Consider the following 17,300-nt stretch of genomic DNA (forward strand, 5'->3'; position numbering starts at 1 on the left):
TAATGAAGGGAAATGGGAGTTTAGAAATTTAAACTTAGGATAAGTTATTAGCTTGAACTGCTCTTTAAATCTTCCCCAAAAATTATTTAGAATCTCAAAAAATTGTTAATTATTTTTAAAAAATAGTGTTTAAAGATGTTTAGATTTTTAAAAGTTTGGCTTGGGTGCACAATGGGACAGCAGTTGGTGGTGGCCCCTCACAGCTGCAACTCCTGGCTACAGACGCTGTCTGTGCAGATTCTGTGACAATGTGGGTTTCCTCCCAAAGATGCAGTTAGTTGGTGACTGTAACTCGTATCTCAGTGCAGGTTATTGACAAAAAGGATGAAATCAAAGTTGGTGCCAGAGCTGAGAGAATAAATTGCAGGATTACAAGGAAGTAAGGAGAGGGCGAATGGGACTCGTGGGATTTCTGCCCTAGGAACCTGCATGGACCTGATAGGCTGGATAGTTTCCTCTTGCATCATTATAAGTATGCAATAATATAAGACTTTGGAAGTTTTGATTTATTAAAGACTTTTTTTGAAAATTTTATATGTCTTAAACTTCTGGAAACCAGTGTTTTTTAAAAGATTAAATATTTGATAGTTCCATCTAGGGCTTGTGATGTTGCTTAGGTGATGGTAATTTTTTTCCTTATTTTGTGGATGAGACTAGTTTTTGCCACCCCATGTGATGTTCCTTTTACATAATCAGCCCCTAACAGAGCAGAAGGTATTGAGACACAGAAACTTTCATGTTTTATGCAGGGAGGATAGCTGAAAATAGCATGGTTTTGTTTGTAATGTCAGATCAGTGGCTGCAAAACCTGTCTAGTTTTTGGTTCAAGTAAAACAGGTTTAATAATAATTTTTAGTAAAGGCTCTTATTTTTTTAAAATGTATAGCCCTGTGGAAGATAATTGTGGACTAATTGCTTAATGAGAGATTTTTTTTTAATACTAATGCAATAGCAAAATACTGTGAATACTGGAATTATGAAATAAAAACAGCAATTGCTAGAAGTACCCAGCAGATCAGGCATCTGTGTTGATAGAAGCAGTGGTAATGTTTCACATCAAGGTACTTTTATGAAGACTGAGAGGAATAAAAAAGTCTTTGAAATTCTCAGTTTAATCCTGGTTTCCATTCATTTTTGTTATTTGCTTTTCAAAACAGGTTTTAACAAATAATGAATGTTCTAACCATAGTTTTGGAAGTCTTGGATCATTAAGTGACAAAGAGTCAGAGGTATGTATGGTTTAATTTTAGCTGTACTTTTTGTAGTATACTTGTGGGTTGTTGAATAGAATTAACATTTGGGTTTGGAAGGTGACTTTGAAGTGTGTTTATTTATTTAAGATAATGTTATAATATCAAACAGCAGTACAATTGAAAATAACATCTTTCAACCTAGAGTGAAACACTTTGGCTAGATTTCTTTACGGGTTTAAATATCAAATTAAAGCTTATTCATGTGTTTTTCTTATTCATTGTCACTGTGATGCGATGCAAACCTACAAAGATTTTTTTAAAAGGCTTGGTTGGGTTTTGTGATGTTAGATTTACTTTTCTGCTTTCTTCTGTACCTAGCTCTTTGACTTGTCATTGTTCTGTTTGGTCTTCCTGACTTAATGTTTGTCATCTTCGGTTCTCTATTTAAGACTTATGATCATAGAAAATCTGAGAGTATTTACAGAATTGAGAAGTACCTGTATGTAAATCAGGTCTTCATAGAAACTCAATGACTTGATTTTAAGGGCTTCTGCATAGTCAATTTCGTTCCTCTTATTTGTTACTCCCAGTGTTTTTATATTGTAGGCAAAAGACTTAGTTTCCTATGATCTTTTCTTTAATTCATCTACTCCTCCCAAAAATGTGTGGTTCCCCTTTATGTCTGTGGAATAAAAGCAGGGAAAAGGCTTGGCAACTAAGAGTGAATAGCGGAACTTATTTCTTTGTACTGAAAATAGATTATTTGTGCACAGAAGATGGTCATTCTCTTTCTGCCCTTGTGAATATTCCCTACCATTGACTTTGTGTTGCTAACCTGACATGGTCGCTACCTTGTTACTTTAGTACTAATCACTGCTCCCATCACTTCTTGCTTGCACAGTCTTTAGGATTTTTGTTAGTTTAGTAGCTAGTGCCTTTCAGGACTTCGCTCAGATGGTGTTATTCAAGAACCCAATTTGGCAATGATTGGTGAAAATGGAGCTAGATTTTTTTGTTTTCCAAGTAGTAACTAATGTAACTTTTTTTTAGGAGTGATATTTAGTGGCAGTGGTGCTGATGACCTTAGCCAAGGTGATAGTAAAATTGCAGCTGTTATTTAGCAGCAAAGGGTGAATCACAGAGCTACCTTATCTGGTAGCGCGATCGAGCTCTCAGATACTATTCTGGATAAGCCAGCACTACTGATGATACTTCAGCTTTTCTTTGCATTTGGGCAATCATGCCAACTGGCTGATATTTTTCGGTAAGTTCCAGAGATGTAGCTGATTGTAGAACTCTGGGGCTTAATACCAGTAAGTTTCAGAGATGTAGCTGATTGTAGAACTCTGGGGCTTACTGAGTGACAGTTTATGGCATATCTATTGTTATGCTTCATAGTTGGTTTTTGAATGGATGGATGAATCCCCTTTGGGGATTCCTGGTCTAGAGATTAAAAGGAAAAAGGTAAGTTGTTTAAAAAAAATATTTTAATGTTTTAAGTTCCTGTGTTAATGTTTTGGTTCTTTCATCTTCAAATTTTTAATGTTTTCATCCAATAATCCATTTATAATAGTCTTTAAATATCTTTTGACCATGAAATTGCAGTCTCAGCTTTAAAAGGGAGTGAAACATTGCGCCTGGCCTTGCATCCAGTCAAAGGCTGACAGGGCATTCTTGTGACAGGATCTCAGCCACTTGAGGCCATCTTACCTATAAGTCCTTACTATGCTTCTGTTGACTTCTGGGTGCAGAGGGGTCAGCAATATTGGTCCTCTGCATCCTGACTAGATGAGTGCATGTGGCAGTGATATCATGCCATGGGCCAAACACAGCCCACTATCTTAATAAATCATTTTGGTATTGATAAGCATAATGTGACCTCTTTAGCCCCAAGTATGATTTATCATTTGTATAGGCATATTTTTCTTGGGTCAAATTGTGGACCTGAATAGGTACAGTAAGCTTCAGTTGGCACTGGATTCCTGTGAGTTGCTTTGTGTAGAAAGGCTGGTCCTTGTTCAGGACTACAGTATTTTGTGCTTGTTGCATTTGTGCTTGCTTGTATGTAAATTACATAGTAGATAGAGCTAATCCACCTCGCTATCGATCAGCTCAAAGCTCTGCAATCCTATCTTATCTATTTGTGAATGGTGGTCGACAATTAAACAGAAAAGGGGAGATGCTCCAAAATTGTTCACATCCTTCACAATGGTGAAGCCCAAAGACTAGGTAGAAGTGCTTGCACCATGTTCAGCCAGAAGGGCTAAATAGATGATGCATCTCCATTTTCATCTCAGAAGCCAATCTCGAACCAATTCAATTCACTCCATGTGATATTAAGAAATGACTGAGAGCGCTGGATACAGCGATGCCTTTTTGGACCACCCAACCACCCAATTGCAGAACTGATGACCTGAAATTGATCTGGAATTGGCCGTACCTCTAAGCAAGCTGATGCAGTACAGTTTTAAAACTGGTATCTATCCCACAATTGGAAAAATATCCAGCTGTGTCCTATTCACCAAAAGTAGACAAATCCAACATTACTCATTGTTGCCAGATCAGTCTATTCTCAGTCAGTAGCAAAATGATGGAAATTGCCATCGACAGTGTTGTTAAGCAGCACTTGCACTCCTGCCCGCTGATGCCTAGATGGATGTTGCCAGGACTACTCTCTACTATTCATGTCTCAAATCCTTGGCCTAAACATTGGTCAAAGATCTCCATTTCTGGGGCTAGGAGAGAGTGATTGCCTTTGAATGAATGTTGCATCAAAGAGTCCCAGTAAAACTTACATCAACAGGCATCAAGAAAAAAAAGATCCAGAATTTGGATGTTCCTCACACAAAGGATGCTGATTTTGGTTGTGGTTGTTGGGGTTCGATCATCACAACCCCAGTCAGCTGCTGCATGAATTTCTTAGAGCATTGTCCTAGGCTCAGCCATCTGCTTCGTCAATGACCTTCCTTCCATCATAGTCAGAAATGATGATTCAATTCCATTCCATTCGCAGCTCCTCAGCAAATGAAGCTGTCCATTCCTACATTCAGCAAGACCTAGACAGCATTCAGGTTTGAGCAGATAAGTGGCAAGTACTATTCGCACCACAAATGTCCCAGGTAATGATCATCTCGTCAAAGTCAAACCACCTACCCTTGCCACCATCCTGATGTGAAAATAATATCCTATATCCTATACACTGATCCTATATTATTGCTTAATCTAAATATTAGAATTCCTGAACCAACAGCACTGTGAGAGTACCATTACCAAAAGGATTGCAGTGGCTCATAAAGACAGCTTACCACCGCATTCTCGAGATGGATAATAAATGCTTTACTTGCCACTAGTTTCCAGATCCTGAAAAGTGAATAAACTTTTGTAGCCATTTGGCTTTTACAAAGATACTATGTTCCACAGTTCCCCATCATTACATGGAAGAGCTTTTACTACATTCTTGTCTTCAAAGTTCCAACTTGGAATTTTGCTGTTGTCATCGACCACTGTATCGGCTATGCTTCCTTTGGAGCAACACACAAAAAGCTGGGGAAACTCGGCAGGTTAGGCAGCATCTATGGAGGGAAATGGACAGTCCACGTCTTGGGTTGAGATCCTTCATCTGGACTGAAAGATAGAGGGGAGATAGCCAGTATAAAAAGGTGGAGGGAATGGGTGGAGCAGGAGCTAACAAGCTTGTATTTCCTTACTTCCTTTGGACATGTGCTAAGGCCTTTGCAAACCTCAGTGGCTCAACTACATTTAACATAATTACAAAGATACTTAACTGAATCTTGGTGTAAAATGTTTAAGTACTATTAATAAATTTAATTCTAGGCCTGCATGTTTGGGAATTGTGAATTAGTATTAGGATCTTTGAACCAGCGGCAGATGATGAATTTGAGCTAGGACATTTAAACGTTTGTGCGCATTAGTTGAGTGAAACTGTTGTCTGTTATTTAGGGTGGTATTGAACAATTTTCATTTTGTGCTATTATATGAAACATTGTACGATATGTTATTAATACCTTCCACAATTGCTACTTCTGATCAGTTATGTTCTTTAGAATCTATCTTTATTTGTCATAAGATTTCTTATCATGCAAGCAGAACATTTTGGTTAGAAGGTGTTATGGTAAATATATGGAAATAAGTTTGGAGTTAAAACTGTTTAAGTGGGCAAAGTTACATATTAGGTGATAGATGATATACAATGTTCCTTGGCACCAAGTTGTAAAAGACGAGGGATTCACTTGAAGGAAGGCTGATGTTGTTTGAACATTGACAGTTTCAGTAGCAGAGCTGAATTTGTAATAATAACATTCAAGCTAAAACTGAGCATGAGTTTTATTTACCAAAAATGTTCATTCGAGATTTGCATTATGTTCTGACCCAAGACAGCCTGTGTTATCCATTAAAGTTTGTGTAAACTAAATGGTAAATTACAATTTTTACTTACATTTTTTTTGCATCAGGACATTGCATTTGAGACCAGCATTTATTGCCCATCCCTAACTACCCTTGAGAAGGTGTGTTGAGCCACAGTCTTGAACTACTGCACCTCTTTTGGTGAAACTACAACCTCAGTAATGATGGGTAGATATTTCTGAGAATTGGGCCCAGAGATAGATGAATGGCAACACATTTCCAAGTCAGGATGGTGTGCAACTTGGAGGGGTACATACAAGTGCTGGTGTTTCCATGCACTTGAAGTTCTTGTCCTCAGTGATTTGAAATCGTGGGTTTGTCTGATTGTAGATGGTACTCATTAGAGCCACTGTGCACTGGTGGTGAAGGAGTGAAGGCTTAGGGTGGTGTATGGGATAACAATTAAACTGGCAGTTTGGTTACAGATGTCATCAAATTTAAATATTATTGGATCTGCACTGACCCATACAAGTGGAGAATATTCCATTATGTTTATGGCTTGTGCTTTGTAGATGGTGGAAAGGTTTTAGAACATTGGCTGGTGAGTCACTCTCTACCAGCTAGCCAGCATCTTACCTGCTCTTTTAGCCACAGTGTTCATACAACTAGTACAGCTGAGTTTTTGGTCAGTGGTGACATTCAGAATGTTGATGGTGGGGAATGCAGTGATGTAGCATCATTATTAAGGGTAGTTGCATTCTCTTTTTTTGGATGTGGTCATTGTTAGATGCTTTTGAAGCACAAAAGTTAATTGTCAGTTATCAGTCCATACCCTGAATGTTGTCTAGGTTTTGCTGTATCCAGGCATCGACTGCTTCATTAGCTGAGGAATTGCAAATGGAATTGAACATTGTACTACCATCAGTGAACATTCTCACTTCAGTTATTTTGATGGAAATAAGGTCATTGATGAAGAAGCTGAAGATGATTATAATGAAGACAGTGCCGTGAGGAACTCCCTGCAATAATGTTATGGGATGGAATGATTGACCTTTGATAACCTCAGCCATCTCGCTTTGAGAGGTATTACCCAAGCTATTGGAATGTTTCCCTCTTAAAGCCCATTGAACAGTTTTACCAGAGTTTCTGACACCACAGTCTAATGCTGCCCTGCTGTCAAAGACTGTTGCTCTCATTTTACTTCTGGAATTCCACTCTTTGGTCCATGTTTGGATTAAGGCTGTGATGAGGTCTAGAGCTGAGAGATCATTATGAAAACTAACTTGGATATCAGTGAGCAGATTATTGGATGTAATTGCTGCTTGATAGCATTGTGATCGACAGCCTTCATCATTTTGTTGATTAGCCACACTGGATTTGTCCTGCTTTTACTGAACAAGGCATAACTGAGCAATCCTGTGCATTATCAGCTAGATCTAGAGTGCAGGTACAATTCTGGGATATTGGCTGGTCCTCTCATCTGTACTAGATAGCATTAAAACTAGTATTAGTCCATAAATTTTTTTTTGGTGAGTCGCTATATTTTTTAAATCAGTCAATACATTTCCCATGGTTGACTAGAATCCTAGCATGCCAGTGGGGCTTCTCCTTCTGTGGCTACTATATTAGCAGTGTTGCAAACTGTAGTCCGTGGCTGATACATTGGCAATGTTTATGCTAAGGATATGCAAATTTGCAGAATGAGTAGATGCCATTGACCTTTGGACATTTTCCATTCGGGGCCCATGTTTGATTATTTTATTATGAACGTGATAAATGTTGTTTCATGAAAGCAGGTCCTTTACAAGCTGCAACTTGCTAGTTTCTGAACTTTGTCTGGTATCTTTTTTCTTATGACCTTGAGCTGCAATATTGTTATTGAAGGACAGCTAAGAACCAAGCACTTTGATAGAATACTGTATGTTGTTTTCAGTATTTTTACTTCATTTTATTTTGTGCCTTCTTACTGATTACAGTCATGCCATTAAAGGCAATCACCAAATAAAAGGTGGTTAAATCCAGTAAACAGAAGATTTCGGCTAGTTAAGTATCAGAAGACCTGAATGAACTTTTACGAAGGATTGGAGCTAAATGTGCAAACATTTGAGACACGTGCGGCTGATAAACAAAACACTTCCTAAATGAAATTTAAATCTATTACTAGTACTGATTTTGTGTGGAACAGAAAGAAAATAAGTGTTTTAATGATGTTGCTCTATGCACTTTAGAAAATGCTTTTCATAATCTAAACATTTTTTACTTATGAATTGAAAAGCAGTGTCAGTTATAGTTATTCATTTAAGGCACTATTTGTTTATAGTGATTGAAAAATTATTTGTTTTTCAAACCAGTTTAATTTGGATGGTAGTGCAGATTCATTTGAACAATACACTTATCACTTATTTAAATGTTTAAATTGAGTGATTAAAAGATGCTACCTACCAGGTCTCAAGTTACAACTTTTGTGCTGCATATTGTCACTGATTCTCTGGCCCATCTGATGTCATTTCCAATTAATACACAGCACATTTTTAAGTCACCTTTTAATATGTTACCCAGTATTATAATTTTTGCAGTGAACCCATTAAGTTTAAAGGAAGCACAGCACACTGTACCATGGTCAGTTTAAGGAGAGAGTACAAACCAGAGCCCCTACAGGTTGCAAGAGAATATGGGAACGGGATCTTGGCAAGTCAGAAGGAGTGCAGCAAGCAACACCTGGTAATCCACATACTGAACAATAGCGGATTATCAAAGTTTTACTGTGCTTTCTTTGCTAACCCTGCTCTTCACTCCAACCCGTCCAGTTGCTTCAGTGTAAATGTGAAACACACTTCAGCATTAATATTTCAGCCTTTTGTTGATGAAGGAAAAGGAGTATGTGGGGTGATACTGAGAATCTCATACCTGTGCATCAGCTGTACACATAGGCCCCACGTAAGCAATGGAACAAGCGCACCACTTCAGAAACTACTTGTCTATCAGTCACTACCTGCCCCATCTGTGGAAAAGCTTTGTTAGCCACCTAAGAACCCACAATACTGTCTTGAATGCTCCTTTTCCACTTTGGTCATGATGGTCCAGAGGCTCCTGGAAGTTGATGGGGATGTTACAATTCTTCAAGGAAACTTTGAGCATATCCTTAAATCTTTTTTCTTTATCTGCCTGGTAACCTCCTCCATGAAAGAGCTCAGATAGGCTATTATGGTGTAATATATAATGATGATGTTCTTTAGCTGTGGTTCTGGAGGTGGAAGATCAAATGCAGTGTTGGTATCTGAGAAGCACAGTCTTTTTAATCTAAAATTTAATTTGCATTGCAAAATATAAAGTCATTTGTCAGTGACCTTTCAGAAAAAAATACAAGGAAAAATTAACACTTCTTCAAATATGTTAAACCTTGAAGTTTGGATTGGAAAGAAGATAATGGAATTGCATCACAGTTGCATTAAAGGTTATACAGAAAAAAGGGTTAGGTTTCCATTAAAATACATTTTTAATAAATACTGATGAACAAACTGTTCACATCCATATTTTTTATTTAAATAGAAATGCAAGGTCAGGTGTCTTCTCACCTTTATATTCTGACCAACTTGGAAGGTCCATTTCGGGACCCAATCAATGTATCTGTCATAATGTAACCAGCCATCAGGAGCCATTTAATTTAGTTTCTTGCAAAATGAATGATAACCAATCTAAATTACTAGTTCCTAACTAATTTGTCCATGAAGATTTATTCCAGTCTGTTGAAACCTATTGTGCAAAGGTACCCACAAGCTAAATGGAAAGCAGTTTGTGCAATTCATAAGAATTAACGCAATTTATAACAACAATGGGCATTTATGTTGTTTTTCCTGCATTGGTTATTCCTGCTACCTCAATTAGTTGTAAAGGTTCCAATCAAGATATTTTAGTTTGTTAGTTGACTACCTTTTTGAGAATCAAAGTGCAGATTTTCTCCCACTTCCCAGTTTTAAAATTTGAAAAGCAGCACATGAAGATCCACTTGTTTTTCTCTATAGGTAACTGTCTTGAAATAGCTGATACCTGTTTTGAACAGATCTGGAAGCAGTTTAATAAGCTGGTTTTCTCTTAGCTGGAGAATGGTCATTTTTAATCTGGTAAACACTAAAAGGTGGAAAATGTTTAAAAACAGGTAGAGAAGTTTAACACATTGTGGGGTGGTATGATATGTTTGATTATTCTTCCTGCATTTTTAAATTGTTTTTTATTCCGAACAATCATATGAACAGTAATTCTATCCTGGGTGTCTAATGGGGATAAAGATACACAAATGTCAAGATAAAAAGGCCGTAACATTGAAGTTGTTTATTTTTTAAAGTTGTATTGTTTGGGATGTGGGTGCTGCTATCTAGGCCAGCGTTTAACATCAATCCCTTTGAGGAATTGGTGAGCCACCTTCTTGAATCACTGTAGTCTTAGTGATGAATATACTCCCACAGTGCTGTTGGATATGGAGTTCCAGGATTTAAATCCAGCAACAGTGAGGAAACTCTGATATATTTTCAAACCAGAATAATGTGCAAGTTGATGGAAACCTGAGGTTACTTGCTCCCTTTAAACATGCAGAGATATTAATCTCAACACTATAACCTCGGCCACTGAGGAGGATGGAGGATCGACTAGCAAAAAAACAGTAAAAGCAGATTTGATCCATGCTAACCATGATATTAATGTATTAGAGTTATATTGGTATGTACATTGCATTCTACTCCATTCATTATTTCTCGTGCTTTTCCTGAATTGATATCCGGCAATGTTATATCACTCAACATTTTACTGAAATGATGCAGTCGATGCAAGTATTTCTAATATGCTTTTCATCTCTGCATTTATTGCTACCTTGCTTGCTTTTGTGTAATGAATACTTCACCTTTTGAATTTTGAATCTCAACATTACCATCTGGTCTAAGGATCTCCCCCATTACCCATAATCTGCTTTGCTTGTTGACTGCAGTCTAATTTTAGATTTAATTTTAATTTTAAATTTTGAGATTTGGCTTTGCAGCAGGAAGAAATAACCTGATGTGTATAAAGCTGTATAAACTGTTTGAAAAAGATGTTAAACATGTCAAAATATTTCTCTAGCAATGTAACTCTGGAAGAATAGATTGGCAGAAAAATTATATATAAACATGAGGTAACTGAAGAAGATGATAACAATGAAGTTAATTCCTAAAGGCCTTTATTAAGGGGATAATTCTAATTCATTCTTCATTACTGTGTTTTCTAGAAACTTGTAAAATCCCTGTAAAAGATAATTTTATAAACTCATACATGTATAACTGGGTTTAAAAACTAGTGAAACCTCTTGGCAATTATAGCTCAAGAAACCAGTGGACACTGAAGAAATGCTGACAGATTGGAAACAAGTATAATACCCTAGTTGAAAATGGAGAAAATATTGATACACACATCTGTTAATCCATGGTCCTCTTTCAATGGGATTGATCTTGGCATATTCTAGAAAAGAACATGTTATAACTGCAGCTTAATGTGAATGATGTTGCTGAGAAAACAATAGATGAGTTAAATTGTAGCTACCTCATAAAGCTCCAATATAAAATGCTAAGCTAGACTAAATACATTTGAAACTGCAAGATATGTATGGAAATGGATGGGATGTTGCATTTAAAAAATCATGGGAAAAGAAGCAAGTACTCTTGAGCCACTTAGTCAGACTAGGATGGCAAATGTTGAATACAACAAGATTAATGGTGGTCCCTTTGCCTTGTCTCTTTCTAATGATGAAAACAGTTACAAATTTGCAGTAAGAATTTAGAGCAGTTGTTTCTGCTCTATGGAAGAAAAGAAATTTAAACTTTTGAATAACGGATGAAAATATTTGCACACCTTTTAAGAACTCTGGCAGCTCTGCCTGTGGTGTTAAAAGCCACTGTTCCCTTGATCTTGTGTCTAACTCCTTTCCTGTGTCTGAGTTGATATCTGTTCAATCATACTGTATCACTGCATAATTACTTCATTGGTCTGCTGAAGGGAGGGGCACAAAGAGGAAAGCAAGCATTAATAGTAGTTTTTCCAGGTAGCCATATTACCAAGTGTGCAGGTTCTCATTAAGTGTCAAATGGACTTGTTTCATTATATTATTTACTAGATTCTCTTATTATGTGCATGTGCCCACTGCTTTGCACAAGACCAGGTGGGCTGGAAAGTTACAGTTCCACCATTATTTAAATAGGTGTTAGTGTTAGAGTGAATGATTTTATCACAGATTAGGATATTGCAGAGTAATTTACGGTCAAATAAGTACCATTTCATGGATAGCCAGGGATTAGATGTCATAGATTAAATAATCTGCTTCGGTAATGTCACTTAAAGAATAAGTGTTGACCACGGTACTGCTTTACTCTTTGAATAATAACATGATACCTTTAACATCAATTTAATTAATATGGGTTTCAGTTTAGAAAACACTCTATCTTAAATTATATGTTCAATTCCTGAGTTTAAGAACCAGCAGCAGGAGTCTGCCCTGTGTATGGAAACTGACTAGTTAACATCAGTAGTTCTGTCACATTGCATGTTTCTGCATTGTTTTACTAACATTACAACATGATAAATCTAGATGGGATAGATTCACAGACATTAAAGCTCAAACAAATCTGTGGCATCAATTGGTTTATTCCTGAGAGCATACTTTGGACTCGTTAAGGTGGGGGTGTTGGTGATGAGATTGTTATGGATCTTTTTCTGCTGCTGTGAAATATATAAGTTGTGTTTTGGTTCCTTGAAGCAGTTAAGCACCACTACACAGAATAGGAAGAGCTGCTCCTTCACATTAGCAAGTTGACACGCTTTACAAAGGGACATTTTATGTCAACTTTAATTCTGAAATTCTAACTGGGATTAACTGTGAGCTTGTTATTTAGGTTGCTGCTGCCATCTGAACTGTTCCATCTTTGTGCCCCTTGTTTAATTCAATAGTTCCTGCCAACATTTTAATCAGACCCCTCTTTGGTATTTATTTTAGTGCTGTGAACAAGTGAAGTGAATGCCACTGTGAGGCAGTAGGCTGTACTTTAACCTGTCTTGCAGAAACCATTTTGTTTGTTGAAAGCAGCTAAGGAAATTTTAGTATGAAGTCTTTTTATTGCAAAAGCAACCGAGCTTTTGCAGCAACTCTGCTTACCAAGACGTTCTGTAGTATAGTGATGTGGTACACACTTGTGATTGAAAAGGTGTCTGAGCACGTGAATATCAAGGGAGAAAGATGACACTGCTGATTGGGGTTTGTCTTCTGCATGACCCTCAACAGGAGGACCACTAATTTTAGCCAGTAAATTATAAGGTGTATTTTTTCCAAAGTGGATTTGTGCAAGTAGAATAGGTCCCGCTATCTGATTCTGATTTTTCAGTTTTTAAAAATAACTTGGTTAAATGATGAATGTTTGCTTAGTTTTGAAATAAAATCTTAAAAAAAACCCCTCTGTCAGATAACACTTGTGGAAAGAGAAACAAAGCTAACATTTTACAGTGGTGACCTTTCATCGGTTTTGACATTGCAAATCTGCTCAAACCATGAGTGATGAGAATGCAAATTTAAGTAGCTTTAATTTGTTACATTCTTCCATTGAAAGGTACACTTTTTCAGGTTTAAAGTAAACTAATAACTACAGTCTTGGGGTGGGGTGGGGGGGTGCGGGAAGCTAAACTGTTGCCAGTGATCATTAAGCGTCCAAATTTGTGAACTGTTGGCTGAGGTTAAACAATTGAAATCGCTCTTAAAGTATTTGCATTCACACTTATTTTGGCAGCTCTCCCTGTGTTGAGCTTCTGTGCAATTGCAAATTTCTCTAAAATGATTACCTGGTCGGTAGCTATTTTGCAGCCAATGTGGACAGCAAAGTTCTTAAAAGAATGTATCTTTGCTGTAAAGATGAAAACCTGTTGATGCATGCCCCTCAGTAAAACTACTTAGGGCAATTTTTTTCTCTCCTTTGCACTACCCTCAGCCATCTCCATTAGTGCAATTAATATAAACGCTGATTATGGTTAACTTGCTGCCCTTAAAGTTGCTATCTGGCAGAGTATGGGCATGAACAACATATGAGTATATTCTACTCTGGTAGCAACAATTATTTGTTTAAATAAAGACAGTTCATGTTATTGTATTATGCATGTCCGACAGAATGTGTTTTTGCATGTTCAGTAGTACTGCAGCTGCTCCTGATAATGTCAAATCTTGTAAGTGTGCAGAGATTTATAATTTGTTGGCTGTGGTTGATCAGTGTTTTGGTTATTTTACTTCACGAGGTGTGTCCACATGGGAAATGGTAGACATGGGTAATGAAAGTGAAAATAAATACAAAGAAAATGAACTATGAGGAAAAATTGAAAAACATAGGCTCTGAATTTGAGGGATGATATTATTCTGTGCTGGAAATAGTCTGGAGTTGCTGTTCTCTTCATGTAAGAACATTAAAAGATGAGAGAGGAAGGACAGTACTTCCTCAATGTCTCTGAAGCATTAAAGGCGATTGAGAATGAGGATGCAGTGTTGTTTCAAGATAAATCAGACAAGTTTTAATGGAAGGCATGATTCGAGTTTGCTTTTCCCTAATTTAGCTATGGTGGAGGGGAGAAAAATCTTATGGTAATCAACATGGCAATAATTACAAATTAACTAGAATGGGTGCTGCAATGTGGGAAATCTGAGATATTAGTGTAATGAGTTTTCAGACCAAATTATTTCTGATTTAACACAGGGCTCTACCTGTGATCCAGATCAGCAGTTCCAAGATCTAGCTTTACACCTTGCCCAAATATTATCCTCATATTCTGATTCTTATCAGCCTCTGTTTTGGAGTCCGCAATCTTCAGTTGGACAATCAAGAACTATTTTTCATTTTTGTAACATCTCACTAGTGGTGTGAATCCAGTATATCCTTACTATTTGGGAGTAATCACATAATTATATCATAAAAAAAAACAAAAATGAAGTTTGCTTAGTTCATTAAAATCTAGAGAAGTGGCTTTTTATCTAAAATATAACTAATATTCTTTCTACAGTTAACATGCTCCTATTTAAGCAAGGATCATTGGATATTGGTTAGGGGTATAAATACAGGTTACTTTTTTCTTCCTTTATAGTGCTGAGGTGCTGTGCCCAAATATGGTGCAATCAGCAGGAATGAATAGAATGCAAGGGTAAATCCCTCTTGTTTGGTTCAGTAGTACAAGTTATTAGAATTGCAAACAGCTGTGCTAAATTCCAGACATAGACCAAATTAAAGAACTAGATGATGTAACCTTGTATAATTTGTCTTAGTAATTCCAGTTATCATTGTTTTGGATCCTAGTTGTAAAGTCTACTTAAATACCAGGTAGAATTTTCTAGAGGATGTGCCTATACATATGAGTGTAGTAGTTCAATTGTGACTACTGTTTCTTCAGACCCCAGAAAAAAAGCAATCAGATTCTGCAAGAGGAAGGAAGCGGAAGGCTGATACCCAGAGCGATAATAGTCAAGGTAAGAGATATGGGGGAGGGATCAGATTATAAATGTGGAGATGATGTACTCATTTCAATATTTTCATGAAAGTTCCAAGTGCTTCTGTGCAGATTTCAACAGTTTAAATTAGAAGGAATATTCCCTTCTCCTCCTCTATATCATCCATCAGACAAATTCATCTGTAGCTTTCATTTCATGTAAAATGAGAATCTTAAATAATAATGTATGCTGCTCTTCCATTTCCACCAGCACCCACTGCCCTTCTCATGGCAACTTATTATGTAAATACAGGAGGTGCATCAGCTGCCTCCTTTACCTTCTCCCTTTGTTATTTAAGGATCTGAACACTCCTTCTAGATGAAGTAGTGAATTTATTACACTACTTACAATTTAGTACATTGTACTTAATGCTCATAATATGGTAATCTCTATATTGGAAAAATCAAACACAGATTGGGTGGCCACTCTGGTACGCCTCTGTTCAGTCTATATAGGTGACAGAGCTTAAGTTATCTGTTGCTTCAATTCTCCACCCCGCTCAGTTGTCTCTATTTTTGGCATCGTGCACTGTTCCATAAAGCCATATGCTCAATTTAACACATTATAGCCTTTTAGGACTCTGTTCTCACTCAACTTCACATTTCTCCCTTGTATCTCATCCAGTATTGTTTTTTTTAACCCCTCTTGGGGTATTTTAGAATTATTATCTCCTCTAAACATACTTTTATCACTCCCTTCCACATGGATCTAGAGCTTTCTGTATCATTCAATCCTTCCTGGTCTCCATCCTATCTTAGATCTTCCCTTTTGTTTTCTTTGTGTCCCTCCTTTTCGTTGCGATGTAAAACTTGTTTTATTTCTAACTTTTTCCAGTGTTGATAAGATTATTGACCTGAAACTTCAACTATCCACAGTATTTCTCTCCACAGATGCTACCTGACCTACTGAGTATTTCCAGGATTTTCTATTTCAAACTTTTAGCTTCTGCCTTATTGTTTTTGGTATATTTTAATTGTTCCACAGGATGTAGACATTGCTGGCAATGCTAGCATTTATTGTCCATCCCTAATTGTCTCTGAACTGCAGAGGTGGTGGTAGTTCTGAAGTCATGTGTAGGCCAGGGAAGGACATGTAAGGATGGCATATTTCTTTTCCTGAAGGGCATTAGTGAACCAAGTGGATTTTTACAGCATTCTTGCTTTTATGATCTTGGTTACTGAGATTAGCTTTTTATTAATTTCCATATTGACTTGCTTGAATTTAAATTTTCCAAATTGTCATGAATGGATTACGATTCTTGTTTCTCGATCAATGCTACAAAACTCTGGCTACTAAACCAGTAACGTCACTGTGATACTCTGCCCAATCTTATACATAGGAGGCTGGAATAATAAAGGCTAGCCAAATTGGCATGATCCACAAATTATTTGTTACATTGTAACCAGTATAATGGAAAAATTGTGCTGTGTTAAACACACAAGAAGCAGAAAAGCACAGAACACTGAACTAATGACCTGGATTTTGCTGGTAAACATTGAGAGTTCTGAGCAGAGCCACCAACATTTACCAGCTCAACACTTGGGATTTCCAGGCACTCAAAAGCAGAATCGTTAACATATCATTAGTTGGTGCTGTATGTTTCAGTGTGCTCTGCAGCAGGATTCTACATTTAACATTTTTAAGTATATTTATCTGATTTTTTTTCAAACTGTTTGTTTAAAAATAATTCATTTTTAATTGTTTATAAGTGTCTAAAAAAAAACCTGACAGCTTTGACAGCCAGTGAAGCTGGGCAGGATTTTGGTTTTCAAAGGCTTTCAGGGAAGCTATGGAAGCTCAGGGTAGCACTGAGTCCCAGATGCTTCAGGCCAATTTCTTAAGCATTCAGGGTGAGGAACTTTTAGTGTGTCTGGCCCAAACCAGCAAAATCCTGGTTGATATCTACCAGAGTAAAAGTTCTATTCCTAAATCCCACACTTGCTACATTCCATTCATTTATTCGGTCACACAAATTATTTTACAATCTGTTCTTCTAAGGGATTTATTGGTTGAAAGTGTGTTGGATTTAAAGCAGAGCAAAAAGGCATCTGATTAGGAATGTAGAGCAATGGTTGATATTGGAGGATTTCTCAAGTAAAGCATATTAATGTACAACAAATAAATACTGGTCTTGATTTCAATGCCCAGATACTTAAGCAATTGTGACGTATGGCATTAGCTGAGAAGTAGCATTGAGGTAGAAGTTTTAC

The 17,300-nt window shown here is 37.0% G+C and overlaps 1 protein-coding gene across 8 annotated transcripts in view; it reads left to right on the top strand.

The window, feature by feature from the left end:
* The window catches only part of LOC127574263 (serine/threonine-protein kinase tousled-like 1), a 118,882-nt gene that overhangs the window by 47,880 nt on the left and 53,702 nt on the right, over positions 1 to 17,300 (top strand). For all 8 annotated transcript variants that reach the window (XM_052023144.1, XM_052023161.1, XM_052023153.1 and 5 more), the window contains exons 4-5: positions 1,158 to 1,229; positions 14,994 to 15,069. In XM_052023144.1, coding sequence (XP_051879104.1) covers positions 1,158 to 1,229; positions 14,994 to 15,069 — 148 coding nt within the window. The remainder of the gene's footprint in view (positions 1 to 1,157; positions 1,230 to 14,993; positions 15,070 to 17,300) is intronic.

The sequence above is a fragment of the Pristis pectinata genome, chromosome 1, assembly GCF_009764475.1.
Source record: "Pristis pectinata isolate sPriPec2 chromosome 1, sPriPec2.1.pri, whole genome shotgun sequence".
In the NCBI taxonomy this organism is placed as follows: Eukaryota; Metazoa; Chordata; class Chondrichthyes; order Rhinopristiformes; family Pristidae; genus Pristis; species Pristis pectinata.